Here is a 20,981-nt window from a genome sequence, read left to right as displayed (position 1 = left end):
CAGTTGTCCCCATGCGGATAGAGATCCAGGGGAATGTCACTGGGTGGCAGCGGGGGTGGTACTAAGGCTTCTGTACCCAGTTGTGATCGGGAGGGACTTCCCTGGGTTTAGTGACCTACTCCCCACAGATGAGGTGGGCGTAGAGAGCCTGCTCCCGATCTTCCATGAGTTTTCCCAGGACCTGTTCATGGAGCCTGGGAAACCCTGGAATTCCAGGCGGGAGAGGAGCCCAGCCAACAGACTGGGCATGCAGATCCTGTCCCAGAACCTAAGGCAGGCCCTGACCAGGTGGGAAGCTGAGCCAATTTATAGGGGAGCGACATAGGAGGTAGGCCTGGCCTCAGGCTTGTTTAACTCAGCAGAACTCCCTGGGTTATAAGAGGCAGAAGGCCCCCTTGGGTTTGGGCGCACAGGGTCCTTCCAGGAAAATTTTGGACAGGACCAGGCCAATAATCTTTACCAAAACACTTGCAGAGAGGTAATGGAGGAAAATGGGATCCCACATAGAAGGAAGGACCAAGGGCCTTCAACCATACTACCTAATCAAGCAGGACGTACTGTACCCTATAGTGCCAGTCCAGGAACCAGTGGTGGAACAACTTTTGGTACCCCAGAAACACCAGAGAGCTGTGCTGGACTTGGCTTACAGCCATTTGCTTGGGGGCCACCTAGGAGTCGAGAAAACCCTGGGCAGTTCTATTGGCTCGGGGGTGTATGTGGAAGTCCAATGATATCGCGCCTCATGCTCCAAGTGCCAGCTATATGGGCCTCGGCTGCATCTGAGAGCACCACTGGTACCCCTGCCTATCATTGAGGTTCCCTTTGAATGCATCGCTGTGGACCTAGTTGGCCCACTGGAGAAATCAGCCTGCGGGTACCAGAGCATATTAGTAGTCCTGGATTACACCACCTGATACCTGGAGATGGTGCCCCTATGGAATACCCTTTCGAAGACAATAGCAAGGGAGTTAGTCCAGATCTTCTCAAGGGTGGAGGTATCCAAGGCAATCCTAGGTTACTCCCTTTGTTTGTAGGGTACAGACTAGGGTACTCCCTTTGTTTCTAAGTTGATGAAAGACCTGTGTGCACTGGTCCACATACGCATCCTGAAGAGGTCAGTCTACCACCCACAGTTGGGCAGCCTCATCGAGCGCTTCAACCATGCCCTCAAGAATATGATCCAGAAAGTGGTGAGCTGGGACATGAGACTTGGATACCCATTCCTATACCTTGTGTTTGCCATCCTAGATGTTCCTCAGGCATCCACAGACTTTTCTGTTTTTGAATTATTACATGGACGTAACCCCTGGGGAATCCCAGATCTTGCCAAATAGGCCTGGGAGGAGCAGTCAAATCACAGAAGCAATATTATTGAGTATGTTCTCCAAAGGAAAGAGAGTATTGCCCAGATTACCCCCATCGTAAGAGAGCACCTGGAAAAGGCCCAGGAGCCTACTATAACCATTGGCAACAATCCTGAAATTCCAAGTGGGTGATGGTACTGGTTCTAACAGCGGAGAGCAAGCTCTTTGCCAGGTGGCAGGGGCCCTATGAAGTGGTTGACGTCCTAAGGGGGGAGAGATTATAAGGTGTGACAAACTGGTTGTCGGAAACTAGAACAAATCTATCATATTAATCTGTTGAAACCCTGGTGGGACCAGGATGTGGAATTGTCCACCCTGGGGTGGTGATACCAAAAGAAAGCCAACAGGAGCAGGTGCAGATCTCACCAGAGTTAACCCCGGACCAACGGGCGGAGGTTCTTGCGATGCTGAAGTGACACTTGGATGTGTTCTCAACTGAGCCTGGGTGGACCACTGAGGTTGAACCCCACATAGTCATGGACCCAGGAGTAAGGGTGAATGTGAGGCCCTTCTGAATCCCAGGGGCAAAGTGGGAGGAGGGCCGAAAAGAAGTAAGAAAAATGCTGTAACTTGTTGCACTTCCTCAGACCTGCTGGGGAACAAACACACACACACACACACACACACACGTACACACCGCATTCATGCTGGCACTTTGGAGGCAGGCTGCAAGTGCAGTGTAGATTACTTCTGATGTCGCTGGTGGCTGGAGTGCTGGCCAGGTGTCAGCTTGAAGGAGGCTTTACTTTCTCTGAGCTGGTCCCAGGTTTCTGCTGTAATGTTACATTGTGAGTGAGTGAGAATTTTTTTTTCTGGCCTCTTCTCAGTTAATTTTCTGCTTGCAGGGTCTTTGTCTGCCTTAAAAGGTCATGGATCCTAAACTGGCCTTTTGGTTGGGTATTTCTCATTCACCCCAACAAAGGTTATGTACATATTCATAAGCCATATGGTTTCTGGGTAAGTAACCAGAAACCTACCATAAATTGGATTGCTTGACATTCTAAAAGGACCTAATGTAAATACTATGTGGGTTAACATACCAAAGGCATGACGCAGAGCTTAACATAAATTCTAACTGAGAGGTAGGGTCCAGGGGAAAGCAGAGGAGTATGTCCAATCAGCTAGACGCCAGTAGAGTGGAGGGTTGTGTCCCGACTGGTTACAGAACTGAGTTGTTGAAGAGGACGATCGCACAGCCAGTGGTCCAGCCCCATCGTCCTAGTGCCTAAGCCTGATGGAAGCCTCCGGATTTGTAACTTCAGGAAGTTAAATGAGGTGTCCAGGTTTGATGCATACTCTGTGCCCTGAATAGATGAGCTGATTGATCTGCTTGGGAAAGGCTCAGTTTTTGTTCACCCTTGACTTGACCAAGGATTACTGGCAGATCTCCTTGGCCAGGGAAGCCAGAGAGAAGATCGCCTTTTCCTCACCCAAAGGCCTATATCAGTACACCGTCCTCCTAATCAGGCTACACGACCTTCCAACGGCTTATGAATAAGCTGCTGTGCCCACACTGTGTGTATGCAGCTGTTTATCTTGATGATGTCATTGTACTTAGCCCAAACTGGGACATGCATCTGGAGAAGGTGGAGGCCGTATTGGACACTTTAGGAGACTTAGCCTAACAGCAAACCTGGCAAAGTATGCAATGGGGCTAGCAGAGGCCAAATACCTGGGGTATATAGTGGAAAGGGGCTTAGTGAGGCCCCAGCTGAATACAGTGGCAGCAATACAGAACTGGCCCTGGCCGGTCCGAAAGAAGCAGGTCCGGGCATTCTTGGGACTAGTGGAGTATTATTACAGTTTTATCCCCCACTTTGCTTCCGGTGTGTCTCCCCTGACCGACTTAATGAGAGCCTGGGGCCTTGATGTGGTGAAATGGACCACTGCAGCAAAGGAGGCATTCATCAACTTAATTCAGCCCTGTGTAGTGTCCTAGTGCTCATAGCTCCTGACTTTGAGAGTGAGTTCTTAGTCCAGACTGACATCTCTGAAGTTGGATTGGGTGCTGTACTGTCACAAACGGTTGGTGAGGAAGAACATCCTATTCTATACCTCAGCCAGAAGCTCCTCCCAAGAGAGAGAAACCATGCCATTGTTGAGGAGTGCCTTGAGGTGAAGTGGGTCATGGAGAGCTTGTGATGTTACCTGCTTGGACAAAAATTCACCCTCGTTACGGACCACATGCCCTTACAGTGGATGCGCTGGAATAAAGACAGGCACGTGAGAGTAACGTGGTTCCTATCCCTACAACCATTCCACTTTCAAGTGCAACCAAGCACAGTAACCACTTTCAAGTGCCAGAGCCAAGCACAGTAACACTGATGGCCTGTCAAGGGTACACTACATGTAGTCCCAACTAGTCTAACCCCATAGTGTTGGGTAGGGGAGGGGGGATATGTGACAGGGCAGATTAAAGGGCTTAATAGAAGGAGAGAAAGGCAGCTCTGGAAAAAACAGCAACTTGTTTTTTGTTAATTGGAGCAGCTGAGGCAGGGCAGCAATAAATCAATTAAGGGCCGGTGAGCTGACTTCATGATACCACTGGACCTTTAAAAATCTTCCTACTGGGAGAGGGTGAGAGAGTGGAGGGGGAGAGGAATTAATAGTTAAGAAGAATCAGAGGAGCTGAGCAGAACATCAGCACTGCCAAAGGCTTTTGGTGAGAGGTGAGGGGCTCTGACAGAGTCCTTGGCGGTTCCCTCCCCCCCCCCTCCCCCCCAAGGTGGCCAGAAACATTAGCTGATGGTTGGGGAAGACTGTTTGCTCTTCGACAATTAGGGCTGAGAAAAAACAGCAGCCCCAGCACCCTTTTTGTTTTTTGCCAAGGGACAGAAGCCCAAATGCTGATAAAAGGTATGTGGGACTTGTACCATGGTCCCTAAACTGTGAGAGAGTGGGCAGAACATGAGTCTGGGACCTAGGAGGGAGGACTGACCTTGCCACACATGCTTTTGTATAGAGGTAATAAGATATTCTGTCTTCTTCTCTTTTCCCTTTTTTAATGATTCCCAACATTGTTTGCTTTTTTGACTGCCGCTGCACACTGTGTAAGTGTTTTCAGAGAATTATCCACAGACACACCAAGATCTCTCTTGAGTAGCTAAAATAGTCCCCCATCATATTGTATGAGTAGTTGGGGTGATTTTTTTATATTTTTTTACAATGTGTTACTTTACATTTATCAACATTAAATATTATTTGCCATTTTGTTGCCAAGTCACTTAGTTTGGTGAGATCTTTTTGAAGCTTTTCACAGTCTGCTTTAGTCTTAACTGTCTTGAGCAGTTTAGTGTCATCTGCAAATTTTTCCACCTCACTGTTTAATCCTTTCTCCCAATCCTTTTATAAATTGGTAGAATAGGATTGGTCCCAGTACAGACCCTTGGGGGGGCGCCACTAGTTATCTCTCCAATCTGAAAACTGACCATTTATTCCTACTCTTTGTTTCCAGTCTTTTAACCAGTTATCAGTCCATGAGAGGACCTTCCCTCTTATCCCATGAGAGCTTACTTTACTTAAGAGCTTTGGTTAGGGACCTTGTCAAAGTATTTCTGGAAAACTAAAACACTATATTCACTGGATCCCCTTGTCCACATGTTTGTTGATCCCCTCCCCTCAAAGAACTCTAATAGATTAGTACGGCAGCATGTCCCTTTACGGAAACCATTTTGACTTTTCCCCAACAAATTATGTTCATCGATGTGTCTGACAATTTTCTTCTTTACTATTGTTTCAACTAATTTGCCGGGTACTAACGTTAGACTTACTGGTCTGTAATTGCTGGGATCGCTTCTACAGACCTTTTAAAATATTGGTGTCACATTTGCTATCTTCCAATCTTTAGGTACAGAAGCTGATTTGTACTTCTGCATCTAGTGGGATTGGCTGATAAAATAATACTCTGGAGATGTCTAAGTATCAGTTTGTTTAGGGGCCCTGAAGGTCCCTTGTTTATAAGCTACTTGTTTGGGTACATCTGTAATGAGCCACATGTGATGCATGTCAGTCAGTTACTTAATGCATTTGTGAAAGGTGATGAAAGCAGCCCAAGAAACTGTACAGATAAAGTAACTTGTTTGTAAACAACTGCATGAGAGTTTATTGACTTGATATGGTTCATCTATGCTTTCTGCCTTGGATCCAGGATATCAGTAAAGCTGAGAGGATTTTCATGGGCCCAGTAATTGATAGCTTAGATAATGCTGTGATTTATGGAGACATATGGCTAGTGATGTTAACATTCTCGGACAGTTTATTCCCGAGAATTTCTTGAGAATATTCTCCAATGCAAGAATTTTTGAGAATTTTCTCTTAAATACTTGTTAAATAGGTTTTTTTTAAAGAATGTTACTATTTAAATAATGTCTGTCTTTAGTAAAATAATCATGAAAGCTTCCAATTGTTAAAATGAAAATTTGGGAAAGTAAAGGAAAAAAGGCAGGTTTAAATTACTAGAACTTTTATTACAAATCTTCTATTGCAGGATACAAATATTTTTAACTTTCTGGATTGAATACAAGTCTAATCAGAATCTGCACTTTCCGAATCTGACCCATATCTTTCTGTCTCCTTCTTCTTCTTCCTCATACATATCCTCTTCTTTGACTTCTTCTTTCTCTTCATCATCAGTTTCTTCTTCCTCATTTCTTTGGTTCTGTTTTCTTTTTTCTCTTGGGGATTTCAATGGAGCATCATTTGGGTTTTTAAGAAGCTTTATGTTTTGGGCTATGAATGTCAGCGTTTCTTTTTGCATTATGAATGATACTGTAAGTACTGAAACTTCTTTCAGTTGCTGCTGTTGGTGGTGGCATAGTCAATATGTTGATTGCTGCTTTCCCTAATTTTGATCCATAGCAAATACTTTTCCACTATGTTACTGCATCTACTGAGCCAGCTGATTTTGTTACATATGATTTTCCAAAAAAACGTTCTTTAGCACGATGCTCTGCAATGACTTTTGCTGAGTGATCAGTGCCATACGTTCCTGTGACTAATTAATTGATTAATTCAGTTCCTTGTATTCATTTCTTGTAAGGCACTCACTGTTGAATTTTGGATCTAGAATATTTGCAGCATAGTGAATGTCTTTTAGAGCCATATCTTTTCTTTTTTCAAAACTTTTCATCACATACTGTTTTCTTGTTTGGTAGGTGGACTTTCAGGAAGTAGCCTATCAAAATGATCGCTTAATTCCCTGAAACGTTCAGGAACTTTGCTCCTTTTTGGCTGGTCAGATTCAAACAGTGTGATCCATTTAACAACAGGAATTATCAGTGCATGAAGTTTTTGGACCCCTACCTAAAATACATCTTCATCCAGGATTGAATTCCTGGTACATTTGCTCAGTTTAGTCTGTAAATCTTCATGGACAGCAAGGCATTTTAAGACCTTTTTTTTCCCAGTAAGCTTTTCAAACACGATAAAAATGGAACCCCACCTTGTTTTAACTGGCAATTTAAGTGCACAAGTTTGACTTATTTCTCTTTTTGAAATTCAATAAAATGAGCTTGTAAAACTTGCAGTTTGTTAATTTTCTTCACAATAGTTTTACAGGTAGCTTCAGTTTCTTGAACAGATAAAGTTACTGATTAACAAATTAACAAATTTAGTGTGTGAGCAGCAAAAATGTACATAGCAATGTGATTGTATTTCTTGTTAAACATGGATAAGGATTTCACTGTTGCTGCAGCATTATCCGTGACAATGGCGCCAATTTTTTCAGTGCCTGTTTCTGTCATTATTTCTTCCATACGGAATGCCATATACTCAGCAGTATGCCGTTCAACATCGGTTGCCACTGTCTTGTAAAATACTGGTTGCGGTATTGATATAATAAAATTTATAACAGATTCATTTATTTGGTTGCTCCAGTCATCACACTGCAGTGCAAGAGAAGAGGCTTCAGCAATTTTTGTTTTTATAAGAGCATCAACATGTCGATATTCAGCTTCCAAACGTTTGTTAGAAAGCGTGTATCTAGATGGCATCTTGTAAGATGATCTTAATTTTTGCATGAAAATAATCCAGTCTTCATTTTCAACCAGTGAAAGAGGTGATCCCAATGAGAATATAGATTGTGCAAAAAATTCATCCAAAACTTTTTCAGTTTCATTCATAGAATCAAAGTAGCAACTTAGAGTCACACACCTTGGCTGAACTAGATGTGGAAGGTGGTGATGTAAATTCACTATCACAGTGTTCTGTAGATGTTGATGGTTGAGGTGATCTGCTTCTGGACTCTGAGAATTTTGTTGTCTTTTCTTTGATGTAAGCAGGAATCTTCAAACAATTGGAAATATGCTATCTCATCCGTGTCGCATTTCTGATGTATTCAGCCTTGCAGTACTTACATTCATATAACACTTTGTCTTTAACTGTTTTTATGAAGGAAATCATCCCACACATCACTTTTAGGCTTAGTTCTTCTTTTCATACTGATGAAGACACAATGACACCTTTCACAAAAGAGAATACATGTGTTATATCTTTATATACTTTTTGTGATGCTTCCAGAAAGTTCCATAACAGACAGAATTCCTGACTCATGAATGTTCTAGAAAGTTCCATAACATTCTGGAAAATTCTATAACGTTCTCAAGCTATCTTGAATGATCACGAAAGCTCTTTAACATTCAGGGTGTTGTAAAAGTTGAATATAATATATTATTTCAAGAGGAAATGAAAAATTAGAAAATTCTCAAAAATTCTCAGGAAATAATAATTCTCAGAATATTCTTGTTCTCGGAGAATATTCTCACCTCACATCACTACATATGGCTACCAATAACTATAGTACATATGCCATGCTTCCATATGAAACAGCTCTTGGGCACGTAGATCCCAGATGGAAGAAGGGTACCAAGTGGTCTGCATTGATTCCTAGAGATGGTTGACCTAAAATCCTCTTTGACCATTTGGGAATTTCTTACTAGTGCTGGACTTACAAATTCCAGTATCTCATTATGTAGTGACCATAGATCTATCCAGCCTTGGATGAAGAAGCAACATGGTAACTTCATGCCCACAGCAGCTGTCAACTCAAGATACAGCACTCTCATACCTAGAGAAAGATACTGTCTCAGATGGGTTAAGTCAGTTAGTATTAAGGATGTAATAGTGTAATTGATTCACTCATTAACAAATAAGCTATAGGTTATCGCTGTAGACTACATGCATCCTCCCCCTCCCCGGAGCCAGTTCATTTTTTAGCAGGTTGGCCAGCAGCACAGCTCAGTTCTGGCTTGCAGTGGTTCCAGGACCTACCCCTGCTGTGGCATTAAAGTGTATTAGGAGCCAGGTGGGCAGGCAACCTGGCTCAGTTCTGGCTCTTGCCGGGTCTGGGAGCTCAGACTCCTCCTAGATGGGGCTGCTGCCTTTATCAGATGCAGCAGTATGGGGCAACAGGTAACTGGTCCATGAGGGGAGCTGATTTTTTTTTTAACTGGCTCCCCTCATAGACCAGCTCCTGCCTAGCACCCAGTGCTGCTGCCTCTGATACAGAGGCAGCAGCACAGAGTGTCGAGGCTCCTTGGGAGTGAGGTGGAGTGAATTGGCTACCAGCCCTACCCACGGAGCCTATATTCATGAGGTTACTCGACTATTTAATTAACTGATATTTAACATCCCTAATTAGTATACAGCCCTCATTTTATCCCTTGGGACTCTTTCACTTGAGCAAAGAGCTACCATTCTTGTGCTGCTGGCACTGAACTGACTGTAGCAACGACTGCTTTCTCTGTACTTTAGATAGGGTTGATGTATATTCCCAGGCCGAGTATTTGATACAAAAGTATTTTTGACAATTTCAGAAAGCCCCATTACCCATGCTGGCATACAGTTCAGTTCCGCTGCAGAATCAGTGACCCATCACATAAGATTGCATGTCTAGTCACAAATGATCAGTTACCAAGTGTGCTTTTCACTCTCCTAGTCTGAAAGGCCTTTTCCAGACATCATGGATTCTAGAACAGTAGAGACCTAGAGGCATAGCGTTTGAGTCAGCCCGCCCCCCTCCTTCCCTGTACACCCACCCACACACCATTTCTACATTTTCAGCTGCTGTATTCTAATGGTAAGAATACAGGCAGTCCCCAGGCTACGTACAAGATTGGGACTGTAGGTTTGTTCCGAAGTTGAATCTGTATGTAAGTTGGAACTGGCGTCAGCCGCTGCTGAAACTGATCAGTTTCAACAGCGGCTGAATCTGGACGCCAGTTCTGACTTACATACGGATTCAGCTTAAGAAACCCAGGCGTCCCCAAGTCAGCTGCTGCTGAAACTGATCAGCGGCTGATTCCAGGAAGCCCGGGGCAGAGCAACTCTGCCTCGGGCTTCCTGTAGTCAGCCCCTGGTCAGTTTCAGCAGTGGCTGACTTGGGGACGCCTGGGGCAGAGCAGCTGGGGTGCTGCTGGGTTGCTCCAGTAGCGTCGCTCCTCAGCGCTACTGGAGCACCCCAGCTGCTCTGCCCCAGGCGTCCTGATTCAGCCACTGCTGAAACTGACCAGCAGCGGCTGAATCAGGACGCCTGGGGCAGAGCAGCTGGGGTGCTGCTGGGTTGGTACAGTAGCACCGAGGAGCGGCGCTGCGGGACCAACCCGGCAGCGCCCCAGCTGCTCTACCCCAGGCGTAGGCAAGAAAAGCCTGGTCTGCTGGGGGGGAGAGGGGAGGTGGGGCACTAGCTGCACCCCGCCCTCCCCCCAGCAGACCAGGGAGACACGGGTGGCGGGACCGCCCGCGTCCTCCACGGCTTTGCTCCGTCTCCCTGGTTTGCGTAACTCGGGGACTGCCTGTATAGTCTATCCTAACTTCTGTAGTAGGAAAAGGGCCTGAAACATAAGTTATTGCATTACAGCCTTGGTATGAGGCCTCTTTATCTTTGTATTAATGTTATGAATTATGCTATTTTAGCACCATGGAAATTACCTTTAAAGAAATCTGCCAGAAGGATTTCCAGTTCTGTGAATGTAAAAGGCTTGCAACATGGTATAAACAGACCCCAATGATCCCTTTAACCATAATCTTCTTCTTTCCATACCTAGCTTATTGACAACTACCCTTCTTATTCATTTTTCAGGAGTCCAAAGACGATAACGGTAAGATTTTCATTGACTTTTGTCAACCATGAATGAATCTAACATACTTGAAAGCTCCCTGTGTTGTGGTATTCATGGTCTTGGCAAGTTCCTTTTTTAATCACTCAAATATCTGTGAGCGTTAGTCAGTAAGGAAATCTAAGTTTTATAGGGATGGAAGTGATGCTGTAGTTGAATCCTGAATTCATTGCTATCTTTTTCTGAGCATTACAAGACACATGCAGTAGTTATTTGAGCTCAAAGGTGTGAAGCTTTTTTTATTTTAGTGAGCTAATCAAATGTGCCACATAGATGCATGTCTTTTGCCATTAAAGTCCTATTCGCAACTTGATATTCAAAGAGCTCTTAAATCTGTGTCCTGTTCATTAACAGTTTTCTGTTTTCCTGTAAGTGAAGCTTCCCAGTCTCCTGTCTTTTAATTTATTTCTTGGATATCAACTCCTCCAGTTTTCACTTGCTCATTTGAGTTTGGGCTTCAGTTTTTTCATTAGGTGCTCTGTTTTCACTAAGTGGTTTTTAGTTTAAAAATAAAAAAGGCATGGTTTTTCTTCAGAAAAACTTCATTTGATAATAGCCATTGCTTCATGCTCCAAGGAAACTTTGGGTTACTGCCTACACTTTCACTAGCACTCTTAACAATCAGCTGTAATAGAGGGATTCTTATTTGGAGTACTTTTCAAAGAAGTAGTAACAGGGTAATATCCCATGTTCTCTAGTGGGCATTCTGGGAGCCTTCCCAGGAGGTTTTCTCAAGGATTCACGATCTCAATTCTGTAGAGGCAGGTATGACATCTTTTAGTTGTTTGCTATGGTTCTCTAACTGTCACAAGCTGGCAAATTTTTATTGCGAAACTATCTTCTTGGAAGTACGTAAGACTAAAAGGATCACCACTTCAAACTGAATTTTCATGAATAGTTTCTTAGGCTTATGTCTACACTGGTGGCTTCTTGCACAAGGGTTCTTGTGCAAGAACTCTTGTGCAAGAAAACGTCCACACTGCCGTGTGGGAGATGTGCTTTTATGCAAGAGCATCCATGGCAGTCTGGACGCTCTCTTGCGCAAGAAAGCTCTGATGGCCATTTTAACCATAGGGCTTTCTTGTGCAAGAAATCCCTGCCGAGCGTCCACACTGCCCTCTTACACAAGAGCTCCTGCGCAAGAGGGCTTACACCTGTTAAAAGAGTGTAGCTCTTGCGCAAGAAGCCCTCTCTTACCACGCCGTACTGTAAATTTCCTTGTGCAAGAGCAGGCAGCCAGTGTGGATGCTCTGCGGATTCTTGCGCAAGAATGGCCGTACTTGCGCAAGAAGCCGCGAGTGTAGACATAGCCCTGATGTTTCCAGTGCTTGCTTTGGTATTAAAACCCATTATCTTGTTCTGTGGTGCTTACCATGTAATTGTGCTGTTTTGCAGGTGGAGTACAGGGAGATGGATGAGAGTCTTGCAAACCTCTCTGAAGATGAGTATTATTCCGAGGAGGAGAGAAATGCTAAAGCGGAGAAAGAGAAAAAGCTGCCACCACCACCACCTCCAGCCCCTCCAGAAGAAGAGAATGAGAGCGAACCAGAAGAGCCATCTGGTGAGTGGAGAATCAACTCTTCTAACAATGTAATATTTGCATTGTTTCAGCTGCAGAAACTTGTGGTCATTCAGATACAGTATCATGACCCTGATTTTTAGATCATTTAGAAAAATGTTCTGTGAAACTTTCTCAGCTGGTCTCCGTGTGAAAAGAGGCTACACAGATACATAAGAGCAGATTGCCATGTTCTGATCTTATATAAATATGCATGACAAGACCACATACTGAAATGTGCATGACAAGACTGCATCTTTAGCACTGGTTGTTCTGTCTTTAAATGATGATCTGGATAAGCAAATACTTGTGCCAGTAGCTTTTTCAACATCTGTTTAGCTGCAAATATTCATTGTTTGTTTCTCTACAGGAAAAGATGCCAGAAATTATTGGGTGAATTCTTGGTGTGTGCTATGCTGGAGATTAGACTAATTTAGTAATTTTCATGCTGTAGGTGTGACCCAGTTGTAATGGAGTCAACAGGGCTAGTGATAGAATTACTGGGGCCCAGGCATGAAGCCCAAGCTGTACCACTCCAGACCCAAGCCCTACTGACCAGGGCCAAAGCTGAACCACACTGCCTTTGGTTGAGCGCTTCCACCCTGGATGGCAGGGCTCATGTTACAGGCTTCCAACCTGGGGCTGAAGCCCTTGGGTTTGTGTCTGGTCCCTCTGCCCAGGGTAGTGTGGTTCACGCTTGGGCTTTGGCTCTGCTGGCCAGGGCAGTGCGGTTTGGGCTTTGGCCCTCTGGCCTGGGGAAGCTTCTGGCAGGCTTCTGGAGTCATGTGGTAATTTTTGTTGTCAGAAGGGGATCACGTTATAATCAAGTTTGAGAATTCCCTGGACTAATTTGATATTAGACTATGGTTTCTTGATGCCTTAAACTGTAAATTTGTAGGTTTGTATTCTTCTATTTCTGGCAAGATACTGTTTGCATAAACTTGATTGCTTTCCTTCCTGCCTTTTGGTAAGGTGAAATGTCTCCTTTAGCAATGGGAATTTGTGTTCTTAGATTTTGTATTTGTGAAATTGAGTGACTGCTTTCTGTGTCCTGTCTCATTCCTAATTTTTCAGGCAAAAGCATCTGTAAGGGATATACTGGTAGTTAAGTGTACGTCAGATGCATCTGATGAAGTGGGTCTTTGCCCACGAAAGCTTATGCTCCTACACTTCAGTTAGTCTATAAGGTGCCACAGGACTCCTCGTCGCTTTTGCAGATTCAGACTAACACGGCTACCCCTCTGATACTTGATACCTGCATAGGTTTCCCCTTCTCCCCCATTATAGGTATGCTTAGTAGTATAGCCAGTGAAGCATGGCTTAAGCAAATAAAGAAATGCCTGAAGGGTGTATAGTGATAGAAATGTTGCCGTGTTAGTCTGGTGTAGCTGAAACAAAATACAGGGCTAACAAGATGGTTTATTAGATGATGAGCTTTCGTGGGCCAGACCCACTTCCTCAGATCGATCTGAGAAAGTGGGTCTGGCCCACGAAAGCTCATCTAATAAACCATCTTGTTAGTCTTTAAAGAGCTACATAGCCCTGTATTGTGAAGGGTGTATGTAAGTGTGTGAGTATCTACCCTGTCTCACTTGCTTTCTGTATACTAAGCCATTGCTTCTGTGTTGATGCTGCTATTTTTAGCTGCTTCTGTAGTCTTTCCCCATGCTTCCCTGCTATTGAGCTTTTCACTAAGACATGTAGCTTCAGATGACACCATGAAAGCAGGCAAATTTTCACTGTGGCAGCTAGCTACACATACACTACATGCTATCACCAGTAGTGTATAGTATAGCTGGACCATTAGATGTATCTTGTTTTTGAAACATGCTACATTCCAGGCTGTTTTGTCCTGCCTTTGTTGTATTATCTGCCCCTGGACCATGTAAAAAACCTTGACACATCTGAGTTTCAGGAAAAAAGACTTACTAAAAGAGATTCTTCTCATATCCAATCTCGAGCCTTTCTGCTTTTATATTTGTAAAATGGGTTTAATCGTGCATTTTGCTGAGCAGTGTAGTTTTTGTCTCTTCAGTTGTTAGGATACAGCAAACTTAAAAATGAGAAAATTTGTTACTTTGAGGGTGTAGACTTGCTGAAAACTCTTCATCCAAACAGTACTAGCAGCAAACTCATATTCCACATTGCATTGATAGTTTTTTCTAGTGTAGATTTACTCATTGTGATAAAATGTGTCTCTTCCCATTCTTAGTGAAGCATGGAATTAAAGCTTAATTGGAATATTAAATTCCTTAAGCCTTTTTATTATATAAATGCAGAAAGTACAATGATAGATTAATATTGCAAAATCAGAAAACGTAGAATCTATTTTCTGCCTCATGGTTAACTTGGCTACTTTGCATGACCCGTTTTCTATTCTATTTTGGTTATAATTGGTTTATAATACTATGTATAGATAACCAAGATAAGAAGTGAACAAGTTGGTGATACCGTAAGAACATTTTGTATTTCTTAACAAATGTCAGTTTTGCAAACATAACATTCAATGGCTTTTAATTTAAGAGCAAAAACTATTTTACAACCTAGTTATTTGTTTACATTGTTGTCCCTAGAGATAGTAAAATCAAGTAACAAGACCCTACATTCTGTGGTAACAGAGCTTACTAAGTAGTAACGCTTTGGGCTTTGTTTAGGATGTGATGGGATGGCCCTGGTTGGGAGAATGTTCAGAGCATTCGGAAATTTCAAGCTTTAGCAAGGAAGACCCTCAGTATTATAAAACAGTGTTCAGAGGCATATTTAATTAAAGTAACTTTAAAAATATTGTATTAGAAGCTTAACTTCACTTTGCTGGCTACTCCGCTTTGGAGAACAATTGAAAAGAATGGGGGGGGGGGGGAGAGAAGAGAGTACAGGTTTTTCTGTTAACAATCTAAATGTCTGTTAAATTATGTCAGTTCTTGAATACTGTTAAACTCCTTTTAAATTAAGCAACCTTTATTGTTTTTCATCCCTGCCTTCATCAATTTGGAGTTTATCCTTTTTGCCCCACTTCCCATGGCTTCTCTTCCCACTCAGACCCCATTTGTCTATTCGTCTGTCAGTCTTTTTAGTTTGTGATAAGTAATGTGTATAGCTGCTGCTTGCCAAGAGAGAGCAAGATTAAATTTGCTCCAGTCACTTGCCCACAATGACTGCTCTGTGGTCTGCCTCCTTCCTTTTTTTTTTTCCTTCTTCTTCTTCTTAAATTTAAACTGAGCATGGAATTTTAAGTCTCCTTTGCTGCTTTCCACTGCCTTTATTTGAATACTATGGGTGACTGGTACTTTGCTCTTGTATATGTAAGAAAAACAATAGCAAAATTAAAATGGATTCTGCCTCTTTCTCCCTCGCTGCTTTTCAGAAAATTGTGCTCCTTCCCCGTCTATCCCAAGAGGCAGAGGCTTTTGAATACTGTAGTCTGCTCTTTACATCGTTTGTTCAGCTGGAACCATATGATATTGACAAGGATTGTCCATTTCAGTTCATTACTGTGAGATAATAGGCATTTCTCTGATTTACAGTACATCTACTTGCTTGTCAGAAATATATTTTGAAACCTGAGCTGTATTCCAGTAACTCTAAGCCACATCTGTGCTCAGTAATTGGCTTGCTATTAAAAGTGCAAGTCAGTAGTGCCTCTCTGAACTGGTATTGAAAACAGTTGACTGTAGTACATGTAAATACAAAGCATCGCACATTCTGTAGTAGTACTGAAAACATCTTTGTTCTATCTACTCATGTTGTCAGCACCAGTTCAGAGAGACTGATGACTGACAGCCAGGGCCTGCAAGAGATTGATCAAATTCCTAATGTACACAAGGCATGAGTGTGTGTCTTGATATGAAAATAAACTTTGTGCTTTAGTGGCATTTTCTCACTGTGGTTGTGGAGCTATGAGCACTGTAGGTCCCCAGTTCTGATTAGAACCTATGAGTGCTCATTTTTCATTCATATAACTTTTGGCTCAGTCTCTCCTAAAAAATTAGAAGTGGGTATAAAAATTCAGTAGACTTTCCCCAATGATAGTCAGTCTGGCAAACTAGCAAGTGTTTTTAAAAAAAAAAAAAAAAAACACCCAACCCCCCCCCCCCCCAACCACTTCATCCTCTTCATATGAGTGAAAGTGTATGTGTAGCTACCTAACCCTTCTCCTAAGAGCCTTTCTCTTGATCACATTGGAACTTGAAGTGCCCTAAAGCTTTCAGAATAGTGATAGAAATGTAGCCGTGTTAGTCTGGTGTAGCTGAAACAAAATACAGGACTATGTAGCACTTTAAAGACTAACAAGATGGTTCATTAGATGATGAGCTTTCGTGGGCCAGACCCACTTCCTCAGATCAAATAGTGGAAGAAAATTGTCACAACCATATATACCAAAGGATACAGTTAAAATTTTTTGTATCTCTATCCTTTGGTATATATGGTTGTGACAATTTTCTTCCACTAAAGGATAGAGATACAAAAAATTTTAACTGTATCCTTTGGTATATATGGTTGTGACAATTTTCTTCCACTATTTGATCTGAGGAAGTGGGTCTGGCCCACGAAAGCTCATCATCTAATGAACCATCTTGTTAGTCCTGTATTTTTGCTAAAGCTTTCAGTATGGATAGTAACTTCTGTGGAGTACTTTATAGTTCAGATTTCCCTTCCCTTATTTCCTATTTTCCATTTTTATTTTGTGTAAATGTGGGATGTTGTGGAGTTCAGAGTGCATTTTTAACATACAAAAGGATGCAAATATCTGACTTATCATACATCTTATCAGGTTCGATTTGGCGTGGGAGGTAATTTGCTAAATTTATATGGTAGGATGCCAGAGGCTCCCTAAGAACTTCAAACTGTATCCCAGTTTTACAAAAAGATCCCCCAAGCCTAACGAACAGTCTTAACCAGTGTTCTGTACCACAGGGGAGTAAAACAGTGTGATCTATTTGAGGATGTCACTTTCAGTCCTCATGACCTGAGAAACGCTACTGTCCCTTTAGCCACTGGGAGCTTCAGAAATCTTTTCCGTTGAGCATAGGAGATTTGTTTGGCCTTTAGGATCTGCTGGGTCTTGGGAGATTGCATTGAAGCATTGCTTTGAAGGTGCCTCAGTGGTGATCTAGACTACTCAGATAACTTCAGATCATTCCACTGCTTCCTGCACTTGGGAGCTGAGATGTAATGACAGAACCATCTAGTCGTAGAAGCATATCTTCTATGAGCAAAAGTTTTAGAGAGTTCCGCCAGTAGAAGTTAGTGAGCCATGAGAGAGGGGCCTAAAAGCTTGCTCCCATAGGCATTGCAGACACTTACCCTATTCCTAAAATTACTCATTTTCCAATTAGTATTTTCATTCAGGCAGGACTTTTATGTAAGGTGAGAGAACTTCAAGGTCTCTTCAGACCATTCAGCTGGGTACTTTGCATTTCTTTATGTGCCCAGCTCTGGATATAGTAAAAGTTCAAAGTATTTAATACCTTTATAGTGTACCCAAGAGTATAGCTGCCCAAACCAGTCATCAGTGGGTCAATACTGTTGACCCACCTCCACTTCTAGGGTTGTTTTAGCATTCTAATAGAATGTAGGTTTACCACAGGGATTGAAGCACATATTGTTGTCCTGAACCTTGCATGGTTCATGCTTCCAGCTTCAAGGAAAATGTATGGAAGAGAAGGAAAAGGCTCTCTTGAAAATAACAGATGCTTTTCAGAATGATTTACTCTGTTCCACTTCAGGTAGCAAATGCAGGAATATTCTGGGCAAATTTATCAAATTCTTGCAGCTTCAGATCCCTAGGTTGTCAGTATACCCATCCAACCAGTCTTCATATTGATACTAAGTGTAATCTTGCTATTCCACTCTCAGCTATTAATAAAAGCTGATCATAATTATTGAGCCACCAAGAATACTACATACCGTGTGCTTCTACCTTTCCCGCAAGAGTAATTTAAAGGGTTCCAATAACAAAAACAAAACTTTAGAAGAAAATGTGTTTAGTTAGTTAGTGAAGTTTAATACTTAAATCACCAACTGCCAGGCCTTTATGTCCAAATATGATTTTAATTTATGGAGTAAGGTCCCTGAGTTCTCCTCTTTCCTTCCACAGGGCAAGCAGGAGGACTTCAAGACGACAATTCTGGAGGGTATGGAGACGGCCAAGCATCAGGTGAGGGTGGCGTTTGATGCTTGCCATTTAGTAGCAAGAGCCGCCAAATGAGGGATTGATGCTTGCAAGTGCGCATGGGTGTGGGTGTCCAGACCTTAGCAAGAAGTACAGGAGACATTTACTCACCTTTTGGAAAAAGGGAGGAATCTCTTCTGATTGCAGTTGAAGGCTATAGTGACTAAGGAAATGGAAAGTAAAACTATACTGAAATCCCTCAGGCCGATCTCTCATCCCTCCACTCCTCTCCATGCTCAGAGGAGACCAAACATGGGAAAGGGTAGTCCCTGCGTAGCTAGCTTTTACCCAGTAGAATGGCACTGAGTGCCAGGCTTCAGCATACCAGGCCCTTTTCCAGTACACTTGAAGAAGCCCATAGATAAATGTCCCGGTATTAAGCACAGAAGATTTACCTGTGGGGTAGATTAGTCTGCTTTTTAATAGACTGGCTCATGAATTACAGCCACGCTTTGATCCCACATATTGATATAAGGCATATGCGTTTAGCTTATAATCCTCACCAATTGTTTTCTTCAAGTACTTCCAGAATGCTATCAAAATGTTCATCTTCCTCAAACCATCTCACTATATGCCTGTGCCATCTGAGAAATGAGGCATGGGGTTTTAATCAATGTAGCTATGAGTTCTAAGACCTGTTCTGGTCTGTGAAGTAAACCTCTTTGCATCAGATACAAAATTCAAGATATCTCTGGGGTTTATCTTTATTCTATCCTGGTTACATTTTGGACTTGGTACCAGCGCGCGCGCACAATCCTTTTTTAAATATTTTAGACTTAGTGGGGGAGCAGTGTCCCCTCTGACTTTTTTGACTCTACATGTTTGCAAATTATGCATGTTAAATGAATATCAAACTGTTTCTTGTGAGAGTATGCTTTACCCACTTTGGTGGATTATTACTAATTCCTGGAAATTGTCAAGGGAGCAAAATGTGTTGCTTTCAGAGAACTGAGGAGTTTTTATCTGAAAATGTCCAAGTGAGATTTGTTTTTTCTTTTTTAATGGAACATTAGTTAATAAAATTCTTAAGGGATGTGTCTTATGAAGTAGTAGTATACAAAAGTACGGGTTGGGTTAAATGTTCATAATGGTTGGTACTATAGCCATGAAGTAGTAAATCTCTTGTGTTTGTAAAAGAGTAAAATCTGTGGTGGAACAATTGACAGTTTTTTATGCAAGACAAATGAGTGTGAATCCCCCAGGATGAGATCTTTCCATTCTTCTTTGAGATTTCTTTCATAAACCATGGTTTGTGTCAGAGTAGTCAACTCAATTGCAAGGAATCCACTAAAAGTTTATTTGATTGTGAGCTCTTTTTGTTGGTGAGCCATATTAAAATATTCTCTTCTGATGTCCTGGTCTCCTTCTTCAAATAAGAGAAGTAAATGTTTCTGCTCAGCCTTTAATTATGAAATGTCAGCAAAAGCAGCTTGTTTCTGTGACCTGTAATTTAAAGCCTGTAGTCTCATGAGATGTGAGCCTGACTTTGGCGGTGGGGCAGGGGAGGAAGGCTGCTTGGACCATCCCTTTAAATCCTTTTGTGGGAGCTGAAAGTTTTCTTTTTAAGGTTCTTTATAGCTGCAGGAGCTTTGTTTTTTAAAACTCTGCTGAAACACAAACTCTGCTGACTATGCCATACTGAGTGGAAAGGGATTAGGTTTATGTATCTTGTCTACGTCTAGACTACATCCCTTTTTCGGAAAAGGGATGTAAATTAGACGTATCGCAATTGCTAATGAAGTGGGGATTTAAATCTCCCGTGCTTCATTAGCATAAAAATGGCTGCTGCTTTTTTTTCGGCACGGAGCTTTGCCAGAGAGAAGCGCCAGTCTAGACGCTGATCTTTCGGAAAATAAAGCCTTTTCCGAAAGATCCCTTATAAGGCAGCCATTTTTATGCTAATGAAGCACGGGAGATTTAAATCCCCGCTTCATTAGCAATTGCGATACGTCTAGTTTACATCCCTTTTCCGAAAAAGGGATGTAGTCTCGACGTAGCTCTTGAGTCCTTCCAAAGGTTTTATTTGGAGTTTTGCAATAGTAGTTTGGGGGGGGATAGCTCAGTGGTTTGAGCATTGGCCTGCTAAACCCAGGGTTGTGAGTTCAGTCCTTGAAGAGGCCATTTAGGGATTTGGGGCAAAAATTTGTCAGGGGTGGTACTTGGTCCTGCTGTGAAGGCAGGGGACTGGACTTGATGACCTTTCAAGGTCCCTTCCAGTTCTAGGAGATTGGCAAACTCCATTAATTAAACATTGATGGGGTGTTCTTTCAGAAAAAAATCTCTGGTTAGCCTCTTTGTTTCCAGTAAAAACTTGTAAAGCAGTTTTTACAAGTTTGGTATTCGTGCAGTTTAAGAGCCAACTTTTTCTCATTGATATTGGTGATGTGAATACTTAATCTCTGGTAGTCAGTCAGTTCCGCTAATGGTATTAGAGGGTAATGGATAGTTTCAGACTGATTCCCTTGACAGAATATGTAGGGTACTTTTTACTGAATGCATATTCTTGCAGAGTAAATATCAGATTTATAGGAGGATGGAAAATCGCTATAGCATAAATCGTTCCCAGGACTAGTGAAAACTTATTATCCGAGGAATAGATTTTCTACTCTCTACAGTAGAATACTTTTTTTAATAGCCTAATAGATATTGCTGTCAATAGACCTTACTTGATATTCAACCTAGTTTTTCCACTTAGTTTCAGTTTATATTACTAAATAATCTCCTGGGTCCCTGTGCCACAAAGTTATCTGCTTCCATGGTGTTTTGATCCCACA

General features: G+C 42.3%; 1 protein-coding gene across 2 annotated transcripts in view; it reads left to right on the top strand.

The window, feature by feature from the left end:
- KDM1A (lysine demethylase 1A) overlaps window positions 1-20,981 on the top strand; it is a 140,424-nt gene that overhangs the window by 16,227 nt on the left and 103,216 nt on the right. Inside the window, exons 2-3 of one of the 2 annotated variants that reach the window (XM_075908908.1) lie at window positions 11,873-12,038; window positions 18,133-18,192. In XM_075908908.1, coding sequence (XP_075765023.1) covers window positions 11,873-12,038; window positions 18,133-18,192 — 226 coding nt within the window. The remainder of the gene's footprint in view (window positions 1-11,872; window positions 12,039-18,132; window positions 18,193-20,981) is intronic. The other variant, XM_075908909.1, reaches the window with a different exon arrangement.

This window comes from Pelodiscus sinensis, chromosome 25, assembly GCF_049634645.1.
Source record: "Pelodiscus sinensis isolate JC-2024 chromosome 25, ASM4963464v1, whole genome shotgun sequence".
Classification (NCBI taxonomy): Eukaryota; Metazoa; Chordata; order Testudines; family Trionychidae; genus Pelodiscus; species Pelodiscus sinensis.
Note: the sequence above shows the minus strand (reverse complement) of the source record. Positions and strands in the feature narration are given on the sequence as shown.